The sequence below is a fragment of the Papaver somniferum genome, chromosome 1 (genome assembly GCF_003573695.1).
Source record: "Papaver somniferum cultivar HN1 chromosome 1, ASM357369v1, whole genome shotgun sequence".
NCBI lineage: Eukaryota > Viridiplantae > Streptophyta > Magnoliopsida > Ranunculales > Papaveraceae > Papaver > Papaver somniferum.
In genome coordinates, this window is record NC_039358.1 from 51,631,372 (window position 1) to 51,645,806 (window position 14,435).

The window sequence follows — 14,435 nt, forward strand, 5'->3', positions numbered from 1 at the left end:
CCGACCTAGTTTTGTTGGATACGACTTGATTGATCCTTGGATATTGGTCTTTGGTACCGTCCAAGAACTCCCTTTGTAATTAGGTTCATGGATTCATATTTGTAAACGTTCTAATCACAAGAGAGATAGAGATATAATTCTAGACACTTTCCTTGATTGAGTTTAAATCTCGGAGTTGTGTTGAGTTTGTCCATACAGATTTCCTACGAAAAAGTTGGTGGTGTATTTTGGTACACCCACTGTTTTCACATCTCATATGAATTCCTTTTGAGATAAAAAAATTCTTTTAGAAGATTGTTCACAAATTCACCACCACCATCAGTTCTAATGCATTTGATTTCAAAAGAAAGAAAATTTTCAAAATAAGCTACAATAGAGATGAAAGCATTTTTTATGTTAGATTTATTGATTAAGGGAACTATCAAACAGAATTTGGAGTAGTCATCTACAATATTAACATAGTCGAAAAACCCGGAAGTAGAAGTAACATGATAAGGACCCCAAAGATCCATATGCAACAACTCCAGAGGTTGATATGCATAGTTACAAGACACTTGAAAAGGTAATTTATGACTTCAACAGGCTTTACATTCATTACAAAAAAAAAAAGTTTACAAGACAAAGGAGAGATGCTAAGTTGATGTTTCAATTTCTGAAGTGTTTGAAAGGATGGATGACAAAGTCTCCTATGAAGAATGGTGATGTCTGAAGTGTTTGCAAACCATTTTTATGTGGCCCTTGCAAAAGAGTACTCCCACAGTTCACTTCCTTCACATTATAACCATGGGAAGAGAAGGTTATCTCATAATTATTGTCAGATGTGAATTTATATACAGAAGTAAATTGTGACAGCCATTTGGAACAAGTTAGATTTTTTTAAGAAAGAATGAATTATCATTAGCATATTTACTAGATGTACCTAGATGTGTGATATTCAAATCTTCACCATTAACTGAAGTTATCTCTTCAGAACCTTCATATGGGGTGGAATAAGTGAGTGAAGTATGACCATAAGTAATGTGTTGATTTACTCCAATATCAACATACCATCCATCATCAAAGATATTAGCTGCAACCAAATTAACACTGAGATTGGATGGAGGTTGTCTCCCTTGATAATAAAAAAATTAGTCTATGATTGCAAGTCATAACAATATGACCTTCTAGTTGATAGATCTGACATGGTGGATTTTCAGTAGCACCAGAACCTCTACCTCAAGCATTTCTTTAAAAGGTTGTCGGATTTGGATATGGACAAAGTTTCCTCCTTTAGTATTACCTCTTGAGTAACCACCACTAGAGGATTTTGAGGTGTGAACAACAAATATTTTTGCTTCATTAGCAAATCTAGTAACTGAGATTACTAACTCCTCACTAAGCAACAAATTTTGTAGTTCTTGTGCATTAACTGGTGAAGATCTTATGTGAATGGATGTGGAAAAATGAGAATAATTAGATGACAAGCTAGATAGAATACTTACAACTAATTCATTATCATATACAAGACAACCAGCTGTAGCAAGCTGATTTTGTAGTTTCTTGACTTCGACAAGAAAAGAAGAAACATATCCACTCATATTCAAGTTTTATAGCTTGATACGCAACTGAACAACATGAGTAGTAGAGGTTTGAGAAAATCTTGCATTAATTGCATTTCATAAACCATCTGAAGTATCAGCACCAACAACATAACATACCCAAGAATCGGAAATAGTGGATTTAATTCACAAAATTAAGGCAGAATCTTCTGCTAGCCAGGTTGTGTACAGAGGACTTATGTTATCATTATTCTCAGCATTCCTAGTTGCATATTGAGGTGGACAAGGATACGAAACATCAACATATTTGAGAACTTGAAATTTTCGAAATGAGGTAAGAAAATTATCATCCTTAAGTTTGAGAGGAATAATATTAGCTATAATATTGAGAGGTAAAGTTGACATACGAACTAGATCCATAGTTACATCTAAAATCATGATTGAATCACAAACAAGAATGAAAAGAAAAAAGATGAAATTGCTGAGGTATGTAGTGAAGAAAAAAATAAAACCAGATCTTAAACAGACAAAGAGATCTATAACAAGAAGATGATCAATAACCTGAAATGAGATCAAGAAATTTTTAAGAACCACCACCAACACGATTGTTGAAGAAGATCACAACAAACTAAAATGATGAAAAGGAAGGTAAATTCTTCAGCGGAAGAGATGAAGATCGAGAAAACCCTCAGAATTTTACTAATTCTGAGTCTAATACCATAATAACCTTGAAAGAGGTTAATGGCGTTCTTTATTAGACAAATAAAATAAATTTCATTACAAAAGAATGACAGACAATATTAGTGTTTATATATACATTAGTAACCGACAGTAACAAACTAAACATGAAGTGTGTGAAACAGACGAGTACAAAATAAACACTCAGACACAGAAGTGTGTTAGACACACGAGCGCAATAAAATCTGTAACAAACTTGTTATCCTACACTACCGATTGGCTTATCCTGCATCACTGCATAATACTATCAGTCTGTGTCATTAACTTTGACATTATCAATTGATTGGTTAACTTAATGACAGAGGATTTCATCCTTCTCTATGCAATTATCAATATTAAGTCAAACTGCTATATTGTTTGGATGCATCTTAAAATGTTAATTTTTGACCTTTACAAATAAAAAACGTATTTGAAGTGAAAATTTTGAATTTTTGTGAATGAAAATCTTTTTAATTTTAGATTTTTTCCGGGATTGATTTTTACTTTTAAAAATACTGAAGCCTTTCTGCTTTTGTAATCCAAGCATGCTAGAAAAACTGCACAAAATGCACGATTTATAAAGAGGGATACCAATATTATTCGGGGATGGTACCATTTCATACAATGCAAATAAATGTTAACAGATCCTGACTGTCAGACCACTTAATTGTTATTACCCACGCTAATAGTAGTATCCTCTTTATAAATCATGCAAAAATGGGCTCAAGTGCGTTTCAAAAAAAACATTGGCTACCGCTATCAGGGTGTTGGCAGATGAATCTCTGCATATGAAGCCTGCTCCGGCTAATGCGGGATGTGCTCTCGCTGCCCCATATGTGTTGATCTTGAGCCCACCCAAATTAGATTTTGTCCATCCTACCAGGATTGTTGTGGAGGCCCGTGTTACATTTCCAGGGTTGATAGAAGCTGGCGTTCCAAGTAGCACGAGAGGGAGGTTCGTTTGTGCCCAAGAGAATTCTTGTTAAAGACTGAGAGCTATATGTGCTACGTTTTCCGGGATTGGTTGCTTTTGACGATAAATGTAATCGTTCCTATCTTCAGATGCTGAGCCGCCTTGGTACATTTCGGATATGATCTCGGAAACCAAGCTAATCATAAGCCAACTCCCGCAATGCATCATTACACACATCTACAGGGAAGGTAATCAAGCTGCGGACGGGCAGGCAAACCTTGCTGCGGGCCATAGCCACTTAGGAAACCTTTCAATCTTGGTATGGGATCACATAGTCTTGCATTAACCAAGTTGTAATGGATGACTGTTTGGATAAAACATACCCTCATGTAAAACATACCAAATTGAAATGGACGACTCTGAATACAATATCCTTCGAAACAAATAAACATTGGCTTCAAGGAAGCAAGTGCTGTCAATGACTCCTGTAGGTCAACAAAAATGACCAACTCTGACACTAATTTGTGGACCGTGAAACAATGAATGAAATAAACAAAGAGAAAAGCATTGGTTCGGCAAACAAGAACTTAAAGAGGTAGAAAACATCATGTTGCTCCTATCACAAGCACCGAATGGAGGAAGTCTATCAACCAGAAGATACACAATCTCTTCTCATCCTCAATTCCCCAAACCAAACCCACCCCTCTTCTCTAGAAAACACAAATTCACATCTAAAACTCACTCAAACAAACCCTTTAATCTTATAGTAGCAAATGCAGAAGCAAAGAGTGATTCACCTTCTTCTTCTGCAACTACAAAACAACCTCTAAACCCTTCTCCCTCTCCTCCTCCTCCTCCTCCTTTCAATGAAACTGTTCGTGTAGGTGAAGAAAGTGTTCCTTTAGAAGGAGTTATTCAGTTTGATAAACCTAGTTCATCTTTGCAAATCAACAAATGGGGGTAATTTTTATCATAAATTTGCTTCCTTTTCTAATTTAGTTTTAAATTCTGGGTTTTCAATATGAAATTTAACCACCCATTTGTTGAAATCTAACAGCCGTATTGCTCTTCTTTCTGGTGGGGATGTATTAGCGCTGCTTTTGTTCTCTGCTATTGGAAGATTCAGCCATGGGTTTCCTGTTTTTGACATTGAGACTCTCCGCACAGCTGACCCTTTCATTGCTGGTACAGACTATTGTTATCCTTGTTGTTTCAATTTCTCAATTTTGTTTTTCCTTGTTTTTTTAATTTTCTGGAATTGTTTTTTTTTCCCTCTTTCAGGATGGTTTTTAAGTGCTTATTTCCTTGGAGGTTATGGGGAGGATGGAAGAGGAGTGAATGGTTTCTCAAAAGCACTTACTGCAGCTACCAAATCATGGGCCATGGGAATTCCGGTTAGTTTCGCTTCGACTTTGATTTGTTTGTGTAGCGTAGCCATACCATAGTCATGAAAGATCCAACTACAATCCATCTGGTTTGATGACATTCACTATGAGTTCAATTGTCTAATTTACTGACATTGTAGCTTGACGCCTTGACCCGGATTTTTTTCAGGATAATTTCTTGCAAAACCTGATAGTGAAAACTAAAATAAAGTGTTTTATCCTGTATTGATTAAGAAGTTGATATAACGTGTATGTCGATTTATAAGAACAGACCAGTACACATGAATTAAGTCTCTTGCATTTCACGTTGTGTTCTTTTTGAACATTCACCATCACCTGGTTGAAAACTGACGTCTTGATAAGTAGTTGGCATAATGTGTATGTCGGTGTATACAAACAGACCATTATACATGATGAATCAAGTCTCTTGCATTACTATGCTGTATTCTTTTTGTACATTCATGATTACCTTGTCTACAACTGGCGTCTTTAGTCTTGACATTTATCATTTGTATTGGGCAGTTAGGGATTGTTATTAGGAGTACATCAGCAGGCCATATTCCAAAAGTGAGCTTTATGCTAGTTACCATGGCAAGCACTGCAGTTTTTCTGATCGGGTGGAGAGCACTATTACTAAAAGTCCTCCCCAACGATAAGAAGAAGAAAGATGATACGTACAGGAGCGGGAGTGCATTTGAACTCTTTGAGGTAAAGCAATGGTTACTAGTTAACCAATCAATTTTTTCTGTAGTGTATGGAAGTTTTGAACAAAGTATTATATTTCGCTAGGGAAATTGCAGCCTAGAAGTTCTTCAGTTCTGTCTATGATTAGTACCATGTTCACTAGATTCTCAGATTGCGTTGATGGTTGGAAGCAGCAAAAATATATATGAATAAGTCAGACCTATTAGGATGTTGTCCTGTTTTTACACATCTAAGGCATTAAAATTGAAATAACATGGAAATGTTTCTCATTTGAGAGTACTCCAAACAAATAAAGAGAGAGGTGACATAATGTTAACAGTCACCGAAGACTCTGTCCTAGTGACCTGTATAGAAACTGATCTTTCTTTCTCTCTTATCCGAGGACGTAGTATGGGGCTGACCCTGTGCCAGTCAAACCCTCGACTCGGCTTAATTCAGTTGATTTCGGTTTTATTTAAATTTTGTTCATAAATACAGTTATCCAGAAAGAGCCAGGGGGATCTACTTCCATTAATGTTGTTAAGCTGTTAAACATAAGATTTTGAACTCAAGTTTATACACCTTGCCAGTTACTTCTTCGGTAATTAAACATGTGTAACAATGGTTTGAATCTTAAAAACCGAGATACATTTTTGTTTGTTGCTGCAGTTACTCACATCATTAGTAAGGAGGTGGTGATCTGATGCATTCTGAAACGTATTTACCCATCATTTCGGCTGTTATTATCTAATGTGATCCTGGAACTGTAATATTGAAGTTTCTTTTATCTTCAATATAAACATTCAACAGCTACAACTAATACCAGTTTTCTCCTTGTATGATAACTTTATCTCTTCTGTAAACACCTCTGCAAGTTTTTTGCCCAATTGGGTAGCGTCGTGGGTTTTAGAGAAAAAGGCTTAGGGCACAACTTCTTCTAATCAATAACTTTTAGATATTCATCCATAATTTCAAAAAAATTTATAAAACTGGGATGGGAAGATATCATCCTATTATTGTCAGCTCACACAATGATAATGTAGTTCAACAACATTTTCGTTTTCCCTGTACTTTGAGGTTCTTCTATGTATTGTTCAAATTTGTTTGTCATACATACCTAAATTGTGGTAATAAATGAATCCATTGTGATAGCTTAAACGTAACGATTTCATAATATACTATAAAGGGGCTAAAGACGGTCTTGTAATGCAATTGATATTGATCACCACACTTCGACATTTACTTGTTCTGTAGATTCAGAATTTGGAGAAAAATGAAGAGCGTATTGTAAATCAAAATGTTGGTAGAAGCTGAATTAAGTTTTTTCGAGAATAATGAAGAGGGTATTGTAAATCAAAATGTTGGTGGAAACTGAATTTAGAATTTCAAATTGTGAATCTTGTGGGGATTTTAATCAAGTATCTTATCATTTTTCCTGGAAAATGTATTATATTAGTTAGGAAAATTGGGTTCTCGATTCATTTAATTTGGGGTCTTATAAGAAATAATTAAGGATATTGATGCTCCGTTAAATTAAACCCCTGGATCAGAATGTGATATACCTTGTGGATGAGTAATTAATAACAGATTCAGACATATAGTATATAAGCAAGAGTTGGTGTTTATCTAATGTTAGCGGGGATCTATTTCCGCAGTTGATACCTCAAGACTACGCGCATCTTCCACTACAAGATCTGACACAAAATATGCAGGCCGTGTTGGTAATGGAAGAGTCACGTAGTTTCTACCAAGCATTAGAATTATTGAGGCCATGGTAGGTCTATCAGCGACATTGTCTTGGAGATGTGGTGCACACAAATTTGGGTTGTATCTTGGGACGTCAATCAAATTTGGGTGCCTATTCGGACTTGGGATGTTGTCCCGCAGAGCAAGTTTAAGTTTATGATCACAAACTTAAAAGAGCGGCTCTGAATAAGGGCTTCAATTTTATTTATTTTTATTTTTGAGAAAGACGATCCTAGAAAAACTCAAAAAAAGTTCATCAAAATCTCTCATAGATTCCTGTGAAATCTTCTTCTGTTTTCTGTTCTTAATGGCGACTTCTTCCTCCTTTCCTCTTATATCTGCTCTTAGACCTAGTGAGTTTACACCCAGATGTCTTCCTGCGACTGGTGTAATAACATGGCGTGATATGCCATCGTCAGAGGAGAATGCTGCGTGGCCTAATCAGCCAAAAACCTCCTGTTCGTGCTTCTAATCTGAAACGTCCTTCCAAATTTGGAGAGGAACTTCCTGATCTTGCAGCTTTAAAGGTGAACGAAAATTCTGAGGCTGAGGCTAAGCTCCGGGAACTAAAAGTTAAAAAACTACGTGAAGATTTAGAGGTAACCGATGATATTGTGAATTCTGAGGCTAAGCTCCATGATCTGTTTTTGAAGTGGCTCTCATATTTCGATCACCATTTTGATGTGGAAGATGAAATAGCTTTTAAGTCTACGTTTGGTATTTTTAAGGAGACCGCTCTTTTTTGCAACTGGTGGAACAAAAGCGGCCGTTCCTCCACTTGCGGATTAAACCAGTTTTCGGATATGACCGAGAACGAGTTTGCATATAATTCGTGGAAGACCTATCCCAAGAAAGCTAACCAGTTTATACCTGATTATCCAGATAAGAAAGTTAATTACTCCATGTAGGCTTGTTGGATGCTGCTCACACAATGAAAATGCAGTTAAACAACATATTCGTTTTCCCTTTACTTTGAGGTTCTTCATTGTATTGTTCAATCTGTTTGTCATACCTAATTTATTCTCTAATAAATGAATCCATTGTGATAGCTAGAATTTAACGATTTCGAAATATACTATTATAAAGAGACTAAAGACGGTCCTGTAATCCAATTGATCACTATGCTTCGACGTCTACTCTTTCTAGTTTAGAATTCAAGAATAATGAAAACGGTAGTGTCAAAAATAAAACAAAATAATGAAGACGGTATTACAAATTGAAATGTTGGTGGAAACTGAATTGAGTTGCAGAATTTCAAATTGTTGAGCTAGAAATAATGTTGCAGTTTGCGCTATCTTGGTTGGAGTTTTTGATAACATTAGGGAGGTTGGATCTCATAAGATTGAATTGTTCTTCTTTATCAAGCCATAACACTCATGAGACATGTGATCAAGTCAATGTAAAAACCTTTTCAACGGTCATAACAGGTTACTCCTACCGGTATCTTAGAAAAAAAGCGTAACGACATTGCAGATCTAATGCACTGTTACATTAAATTAAACCCTTGATCTCTGGGTAGCAGTTGAAGTGAAAAATCTTTTTTTGTTTATTTATCTAGAAATGTGCCTACTATACCTTTTTAAACCAATTAACAGGTGCCACTAATTAAAAATTGGTTTATATGTTTACACCTTAATCCCAAAATAATCTGGGATATCTTACAGAGGAGTATAATTGATAACAGATTGATTTATCAAACATACACACAAGGAAGAGTTGGTGTTCATCTAATGTTAGCGAGGATCTATATCAGTAACGGATACCTCAAGGCTACATGCATCTTCCACTGCAAGATCTGACACAAAGTATGAAGGCCGTTTAGGTAATGGGAGAGTCACGGAGTTGCTATCAAGCATTAGAATTATCGAGGCCATGGTAGGTCTATCAGCAACATTGTCTTGGACACACAATAGTGAAATGTGCACACATCTCATTATTTCACTTCTTGAACAATTCTCCATCAAACTTGAATCTAATAGTTCCATGACCAGTCCTTTTTGCCAATATTGCCATGCCTGCAGTGATACATTTCTCGTTTAATATACAATGAAAAGTTCTCACAAATTTGAATCTAACAGTTGTAGAAAAATAACAATTTGAGTAAAATAAAAGCAAGACATGGAAACTCACGTAAGTCAGAAGATCTTGAGCACCTCCTTTGTAGAATGCAGTGTTCTTTTTTCCACTAATAATCTCCAGAACTAAGACACCAAAACTGAAAACGTCCGATTTCACAGAGAATTGTCCGTGCAATGCATATTCGGGAGCCATATATCCGCTGAAATATCAAATTCACCAAATAAGAATTCCACAACTCAGTGTCAACATTGTGTCAATTCATTACCAATCTTTGCTTAACATTGTTTGAATCTGTATATGATTTGAAGTAGTTTATTTTGTATACGTACTATGTTCCAACAATCCTCATTGTATTAGCTTGAGTTTGGTCTAATAGAAAAAGTCTAGCCATGCCAAAATCTGAAATTTTTGGAGTCATGTCATCAGCTAATAAAATATTGTCAGTTTTGAGATCTCGGTGAATAATCCTAACTCGAGAATCCTCATGAAGATATAGAAGACCTCGAGCAATTCCTCCAATAATCTTGTATCGTCTTTCCCAATCCAAAGACGTCCGTTTCACAGGATCTACATACCAGTAAAAACATCAACTTAAGCTATTTTTTTGTGCTATTGCAAGTAGTTTACATATCATATCACTCAAACAATGTATACATACCGAAGATGAGCTGATCGAGACTTGCATTCATTAACTCATAAATGAGTAGTTTCTCTTCTCCATGTAAACAAAAACCCAACAGTCTGACAAGATTCCTGTGCTGAAGTTTAGCTAGTAATATAACTTCATTTTTGAACTCTCGGTCCCCTTGACCGGAACTTTTAGCAAGTCTTTTCACAGCTATTTCTTGTCCATCAGACAATGTACCCTGAAGAAACCAAATTTTTTAAGAACCAACATAAAAGAATGTTCATATTAGAAGTGAAATGTTTCAATAAATGTACCTTATAAACTGGGCCAAATCCGCCTTCCCCAAGCTTATAAGCCTCGGCAAAGTTATTTGTTGCAGCACTTATAATACTGAAGTTGAATAATAGTGATTGTGCACTTTGAGTATCTTGATCCATATCTGGGGCTGAACTCCACAAAAATAACAAAAATTTGATCAGCAAGACGGTAAATGAGCGAAAAAGAGAAAGAGACTGTTAATCATCTAGTGTGCTACTTACCGGAATAATTGTTATTTATCTTCTTTTTCCTATGGAAACAAAACCACCAAACAGCAATGGAGGATATACATAGTAGTACTGCAATTCCCAAAGGAACTGCAATACTAACAGCCAGTACTACCGACGAATCTTTTCCATTTGCTACACAAATCCGAACCAATTAGTCAACACTATGAGGCAAACCAATGTTGTGAAAGGCGAGGCCCAAGGCACATGGGGCATGTAGGGGGCGCCTAGCTAATAAAGCGCTCAAGTCGCCTAGCTAAAAGATTAAATTATGTCAAAGTAGTACTCACAGTTTGTTGAATTTGATGGAGATTGCAGAGTTGGAGAAGGTAATGCTAATGGAGTTGGAGGTAATAGAAGTGGAGGTGAGGGTGAAGTTGTATTATTCGTATACATATAGTCGCCATAAAATGTATAAATCTCAAATCTAAAAGTACAACTTGGATAAAGAACTCTAGCCCCTTGTGTATCAAAACAACAACTGGATAAACGCGCAAGAGCTGATCTAAGGCATGTATTGCAGACACTTGGTGTCAGATCTGGTGTGCACTGAACCATACCATAGACTTCATCAGAACTTGTGTAATTGGTCAAACCAGTTGCGAATAAAGAAGGACTATTAGAAGTATTGTTCACAGCTTTAATCACTAAATCATCCAGCAAACCAGATACTGTGTCCAAAAATGGAGTTGGGTCTGTGATAGTATCTGAACTTAGAAGTTCAATATACGGTGTTTCATTCAGCATTGAGAAGAAATACTTCTCTGAATACCTCAGAACACATCCATTGTAAAACATAATAGCTCCTTTTGAATTTGGACACCCAGTATCCGCCACCACTTCATCCGTTGCAAGCTGAATACAATCGGAACACTCATCTGGTGTTACATCCTCTCGACAGTGTAAGGATCCGTAGACAGTATCTGTGCCTTTTCCGGTTGTGATGTTACGGTAGCCGTACCGGGGGACTGTGTTGTTGTTTGTGAATGTAGTTGAGAGAGAAGAGAGTAAGAGATTGAGATTGGTTTGGTATGTACTGTTTGCGGTATAATTACCATCTATACAGAACTTCCAAGCTAAATAATTCGGAGTAGGTTCCTGAGCCTGTGCTGCTATTATGAACATCAAAACGAAGACAATGAGTTCATTTGTGAAACCCATTGCTTATTTTTTTGAGTGATGAGAACTAAAAAAAAAACTTGAATGATCAGTATATGAATATGAATAGATACTCTGCTGTGATGTTTGAATAGAAATATTGAAATTTCCTCAACATTGTTTGAGTGAATTGGGGGTTGGTTGTTGAGAATGATTTCATTTTTCTTTGTGGTTATCATTTTGTTTATAGGTTGAGTGGGGTGGCCTTGCTTGGCGGCTTTGTGCAAGTTGTCGCCTTATAATATTTAAATAAGAATACTCGCAGACAAAACATCTGACATTATTTCTATGTTTACAACTAATGCCAACACCAAATGGCGTTGAATTTGACACAAACAAATAGGGGGTGTTTTCACTTTTCTGTTCAATATTCTCCGGCCGTTTTCCGGTTTACGAATACCTCGGATATTTGACTTTTTGGACTCTGAAAATGACCATTTAAAAGTCAAAAGTTAAAACGGTCTTTATCTTTTCTTACTTTTGCAGAATCGTAGATCTCCGTGTATCTTGTCGTTTCACACATACTTTATGTTGCAGCTTGCAAATTGCTGGTTATTGGAATGCGGCCGCATGTGAGTTGGTTTCAGTGACGCCTACTTTGAGTCTTTGACATTCAAATTCCATGAACGGTGACCGTAAAAAGGATCGATTTTGCACGCATTATAAGTGCGAATTCACTGTACATTAAAACTTTGATAAAAATGTGGAAAGGCATTTTATTTTTTTCCCCAACCGCTCAAAGTCTCAAACCCTACGTACACCTGTCTATCTCGAATCATTGCCCTTAAAAATGCATGATGTTCAGCATTGCAGAAGTTGACTTAAATTTAAATAAATGTTACGGGGTTTACGTCACGTTGGATGTGCGGTCCAACTAAATTCTTAGGATTGTATATAAAGGAAACTGTATTATACTTGTGCTCTAATCTTCTAATAAGATATTTTTCTTTTTATCTCTCTATTTTCTACCTTCACCTCTGTTTTTCCTTCAAAACGTTATCATGCACAACTCAATCAATGCAGCAATTTTTTCTTTTGGATGGTACAATTGAACAACTCAGGGTATCCCTAAACATATCTTTATTATTATTTTTTTCTCTGTTGGATTGTTTGGAACTTATGATTTGATTGGATAGAAGTGCCTGCTATCTATTGAAAAAAAAAACAAAAAAAAAAAATTGTCTGCCATATTTGATTTGTTCCATGTGCATCCCATATACGTATACTATATGATTTTTTCTCAACACATGTGCGTCTCGTCTCGTCTCGTCTCCATCTTCTGTTTCTGGATTAGAATTGTCCCCATTGTTTTCTTTTATTATTAGTTCATGATTGATTGTGATGAGTGCGAATATTAATCCATTTTCTTTTTCTTTTTCTTATGGTTGGGTCATGAATTCTATATCATATTGTGATCCATACATGCGGTTTGATCCATCTCTCCATATATGGTTTTCGTTTTTTTTTTCTTTTCTGGAAAACATCGGAAAATCATCTGTTCGTCTTCTTGGGGAAGATCTGTTCGTCCAACCGAGTCAAATCGGACCTATCCGACCGAGCCATACCGAGTCAAATCGGACCTGTTCTGAGCCTGTCCTGTTCCATCCCTGGTTTTAGGGTTCTGGCTGTGCGCAACCAGAACTGTTCCGGTTTTGCCTATGCACGGTGGGAACCAAAGTTTGAGGTATGTAACTAAATCTGATGGAATATTTGTTGGGCTATTTATTTTTTCTGTCTCAAGATAAGTCCATATTTATATAAATGGTCAATTTCATTTTTGACGGTTTATCTCAATTACTAAGATTTTTGGTCTTAATATTATTTAGTTCTCTTGAATATGATATGTTGGTTATAGATGAATGAAATTTTTTGTACAATTGGTTGTACCAACTTGATTCAAATGTATGTATTTGGGTTTAGAAGTACTTGAACACCATTATTGCATATTTGATATTTTCTCCCCAAACTTGAATGTTCCGTGGAATGTAATACATTTGCGCGGCTATTAAAGAATCGAAAGTTTCAAAAGATACATTGCAAATAAAATCACATGTATTCCAATTTTTTGTGGAAGAACTCACAATACTTTTATTTGAGTCAAAAAATTTTCATTTTCTCTACTTCATACATGATACTAAAGAAATAGTATATGTTGAAGTGTGACAACAAGAGAATTACCAGAGAATTACCTTTAGTAATCTACTCAACCTAAAGTAAGTGGTTGACATGTGCAGTGAGAATCTCTTGGCCTGTTGAGATAAAGAAATTTCTCTAATTAAGCTAAATGTAGCAAAATTGAAAATGAAAAGAACTCCGAAGTAGCGAGGGTTAAACCTACGACTCATATAAAGCATGTGAAAAGAGACATATATATCATGAGATGAAGATAAAATGTAATTCTAGCTTCCATCATAAATGAAAGAGTTGGAAATGCATCTGGTTATAGGTGTTGGTATATACAATGTAATGTGTGTAACATAGTAGCAACCAATTTTCACATCAACTTTAATGGCGACAAGAACTTTGTCTGACCAATTGACTATCTTATTCAGTTGAACTAGATCCAATGTCTGCACTCATATTGCATATCCCCAAAGCAATAAAAGGTAGGTTGGTACGCATGACCTATTCCTTAGACACCATCTGTAACCTTTGATGGTAGACTCTGCGAGACCATTGGGTATAAGATGCTCTATATTGATCCTATTAAACATGCAATATTCATCGAGTCCTTTTGATATAAATTCTCTAGCATTAACAAGGGTGGTTAGCCTTTGCACTTTGCATTGTGTAATATGTGCTAAGAGTTTTCAAACGCAAATTTTTTGGGAACTATAACTAGTCCAAAATGTCAAAACATTCACCAGATCCATCAGTCACTTTAATGGTCCACATTATGCATGAATATTTTTCTAAACTTCACCTTGTTTTCTTTGTAATATGGAATTTTTACCATTTGCATCTTAGGATGGTCTCGATCCTGTTTTACTGAAGATTTTGTAAAATTGAGTGATATGCTTTCTTACCTAAAAGCATAATGGG

At 35.9% G+C, this 14,435-nt stretch overlaps 2 protein-coding genes across 2 annotated transcripts; one reads left to right on the forward strand and one right to left on the reverse strand.

The window, feature by feature from the left end:
* Window positions 1-3,732: 3,732 nt before the first annotated feature.
* Window positions 3,733-6,307, forward strand: LOC113286517. Its single transcript, XM_026535112.1, has 5 exons — window positions 3,733-4,128; window positions 4,226-4,353; window positions 4,450-4,562; window positions 5,076-5,261; window positions 5,907-6,307. The coding sequence occupies exons 1-5, from the start codon at window positions 3,776-3,778 to the stop codon at window positions 5,934-5,936; spliced, it is 810 nt and encodes a 269-aa protein (XP_026390897.1). The 5' UTR covers window positions 3,733-3,775; the 3' UTR covers window positions 5,937-6,307.
* A 2,143-nt stretch (window positions 6,308-8,450) lies between these two features.
* On the reverse strand, window positions 8,451-11,534 carry LOC113286535 (putative receptor-like protein kinase At4g00960). The gene is made up of 7 exons (XM_026535128.1): window positions 10,526-11,534; window positions 10,230-10,370; window positions 10,005-10,135; window positions 9,721-9,928; window positions 9,392-9,629; window positions 9,114-9,261; window positions 8,451-8,998 (listed from the first exon to the last, which is right to left on the reverse strand). Exons 1-7 carry the CDS (start codon window positions 11,394-11,396, stop codon window positions 8,717-8,719), a joined length of 2,019 nt encoding a protein of 672 aa, XP_026390913.1. The 5' UTR covers window positions 11,397-11,534; the 3' UTR covers window positions 8,451-8,716.
* Between the last annotated feature and the right edge of the window lie 2,901 nt (window positions 11,535-14,435).

Bases quoted from the DNA above. Each gene is read 5' to 3' on its own strand.
- LOC113286517 (XM_026535112.1), top strand. From the start codon at position 3,776: ATGTTGCTCCTATCACAAGCACCGAATGGAGGAAGTCTATCAACCAGA. The intron at 4,354-4,449 runs GTACAGACTATT...TCCCTCTTTCAG, and splicing joins AGCTGACCCTTTCATTGCTG to GATGGTTTTTAAGTGCTTAT. The intron at 4,563-5,075 runs GTTAGTTTCGCT...TGTATTGGGCAG, and splicing joins CATGGGCCATGGGAATTCCG to TTAGGGATTGTTATTAGGAG.
- LOC113286535 (XM_026535128.1), bottom strand. From the start codon at position 11,396: ATGGGTTTCACAAATGAACTCATTGTCTTCGTTTTGATGTTCATAATA. The intron at 9,929-10,004 runs GTACATTTATTG...TGGTTTCTTCAG, and splicing joins GATTTGGCCCAGTTTATAAG to GGTACATTGTCTGATGGACA. The intron at 9,630-9,720 runs GTATGTATACAT...ACTGGTATGTAG, and splicing joins TCTCGATCAGCTCATCTTCG to ATCCTGTGAAACGGACGTCT.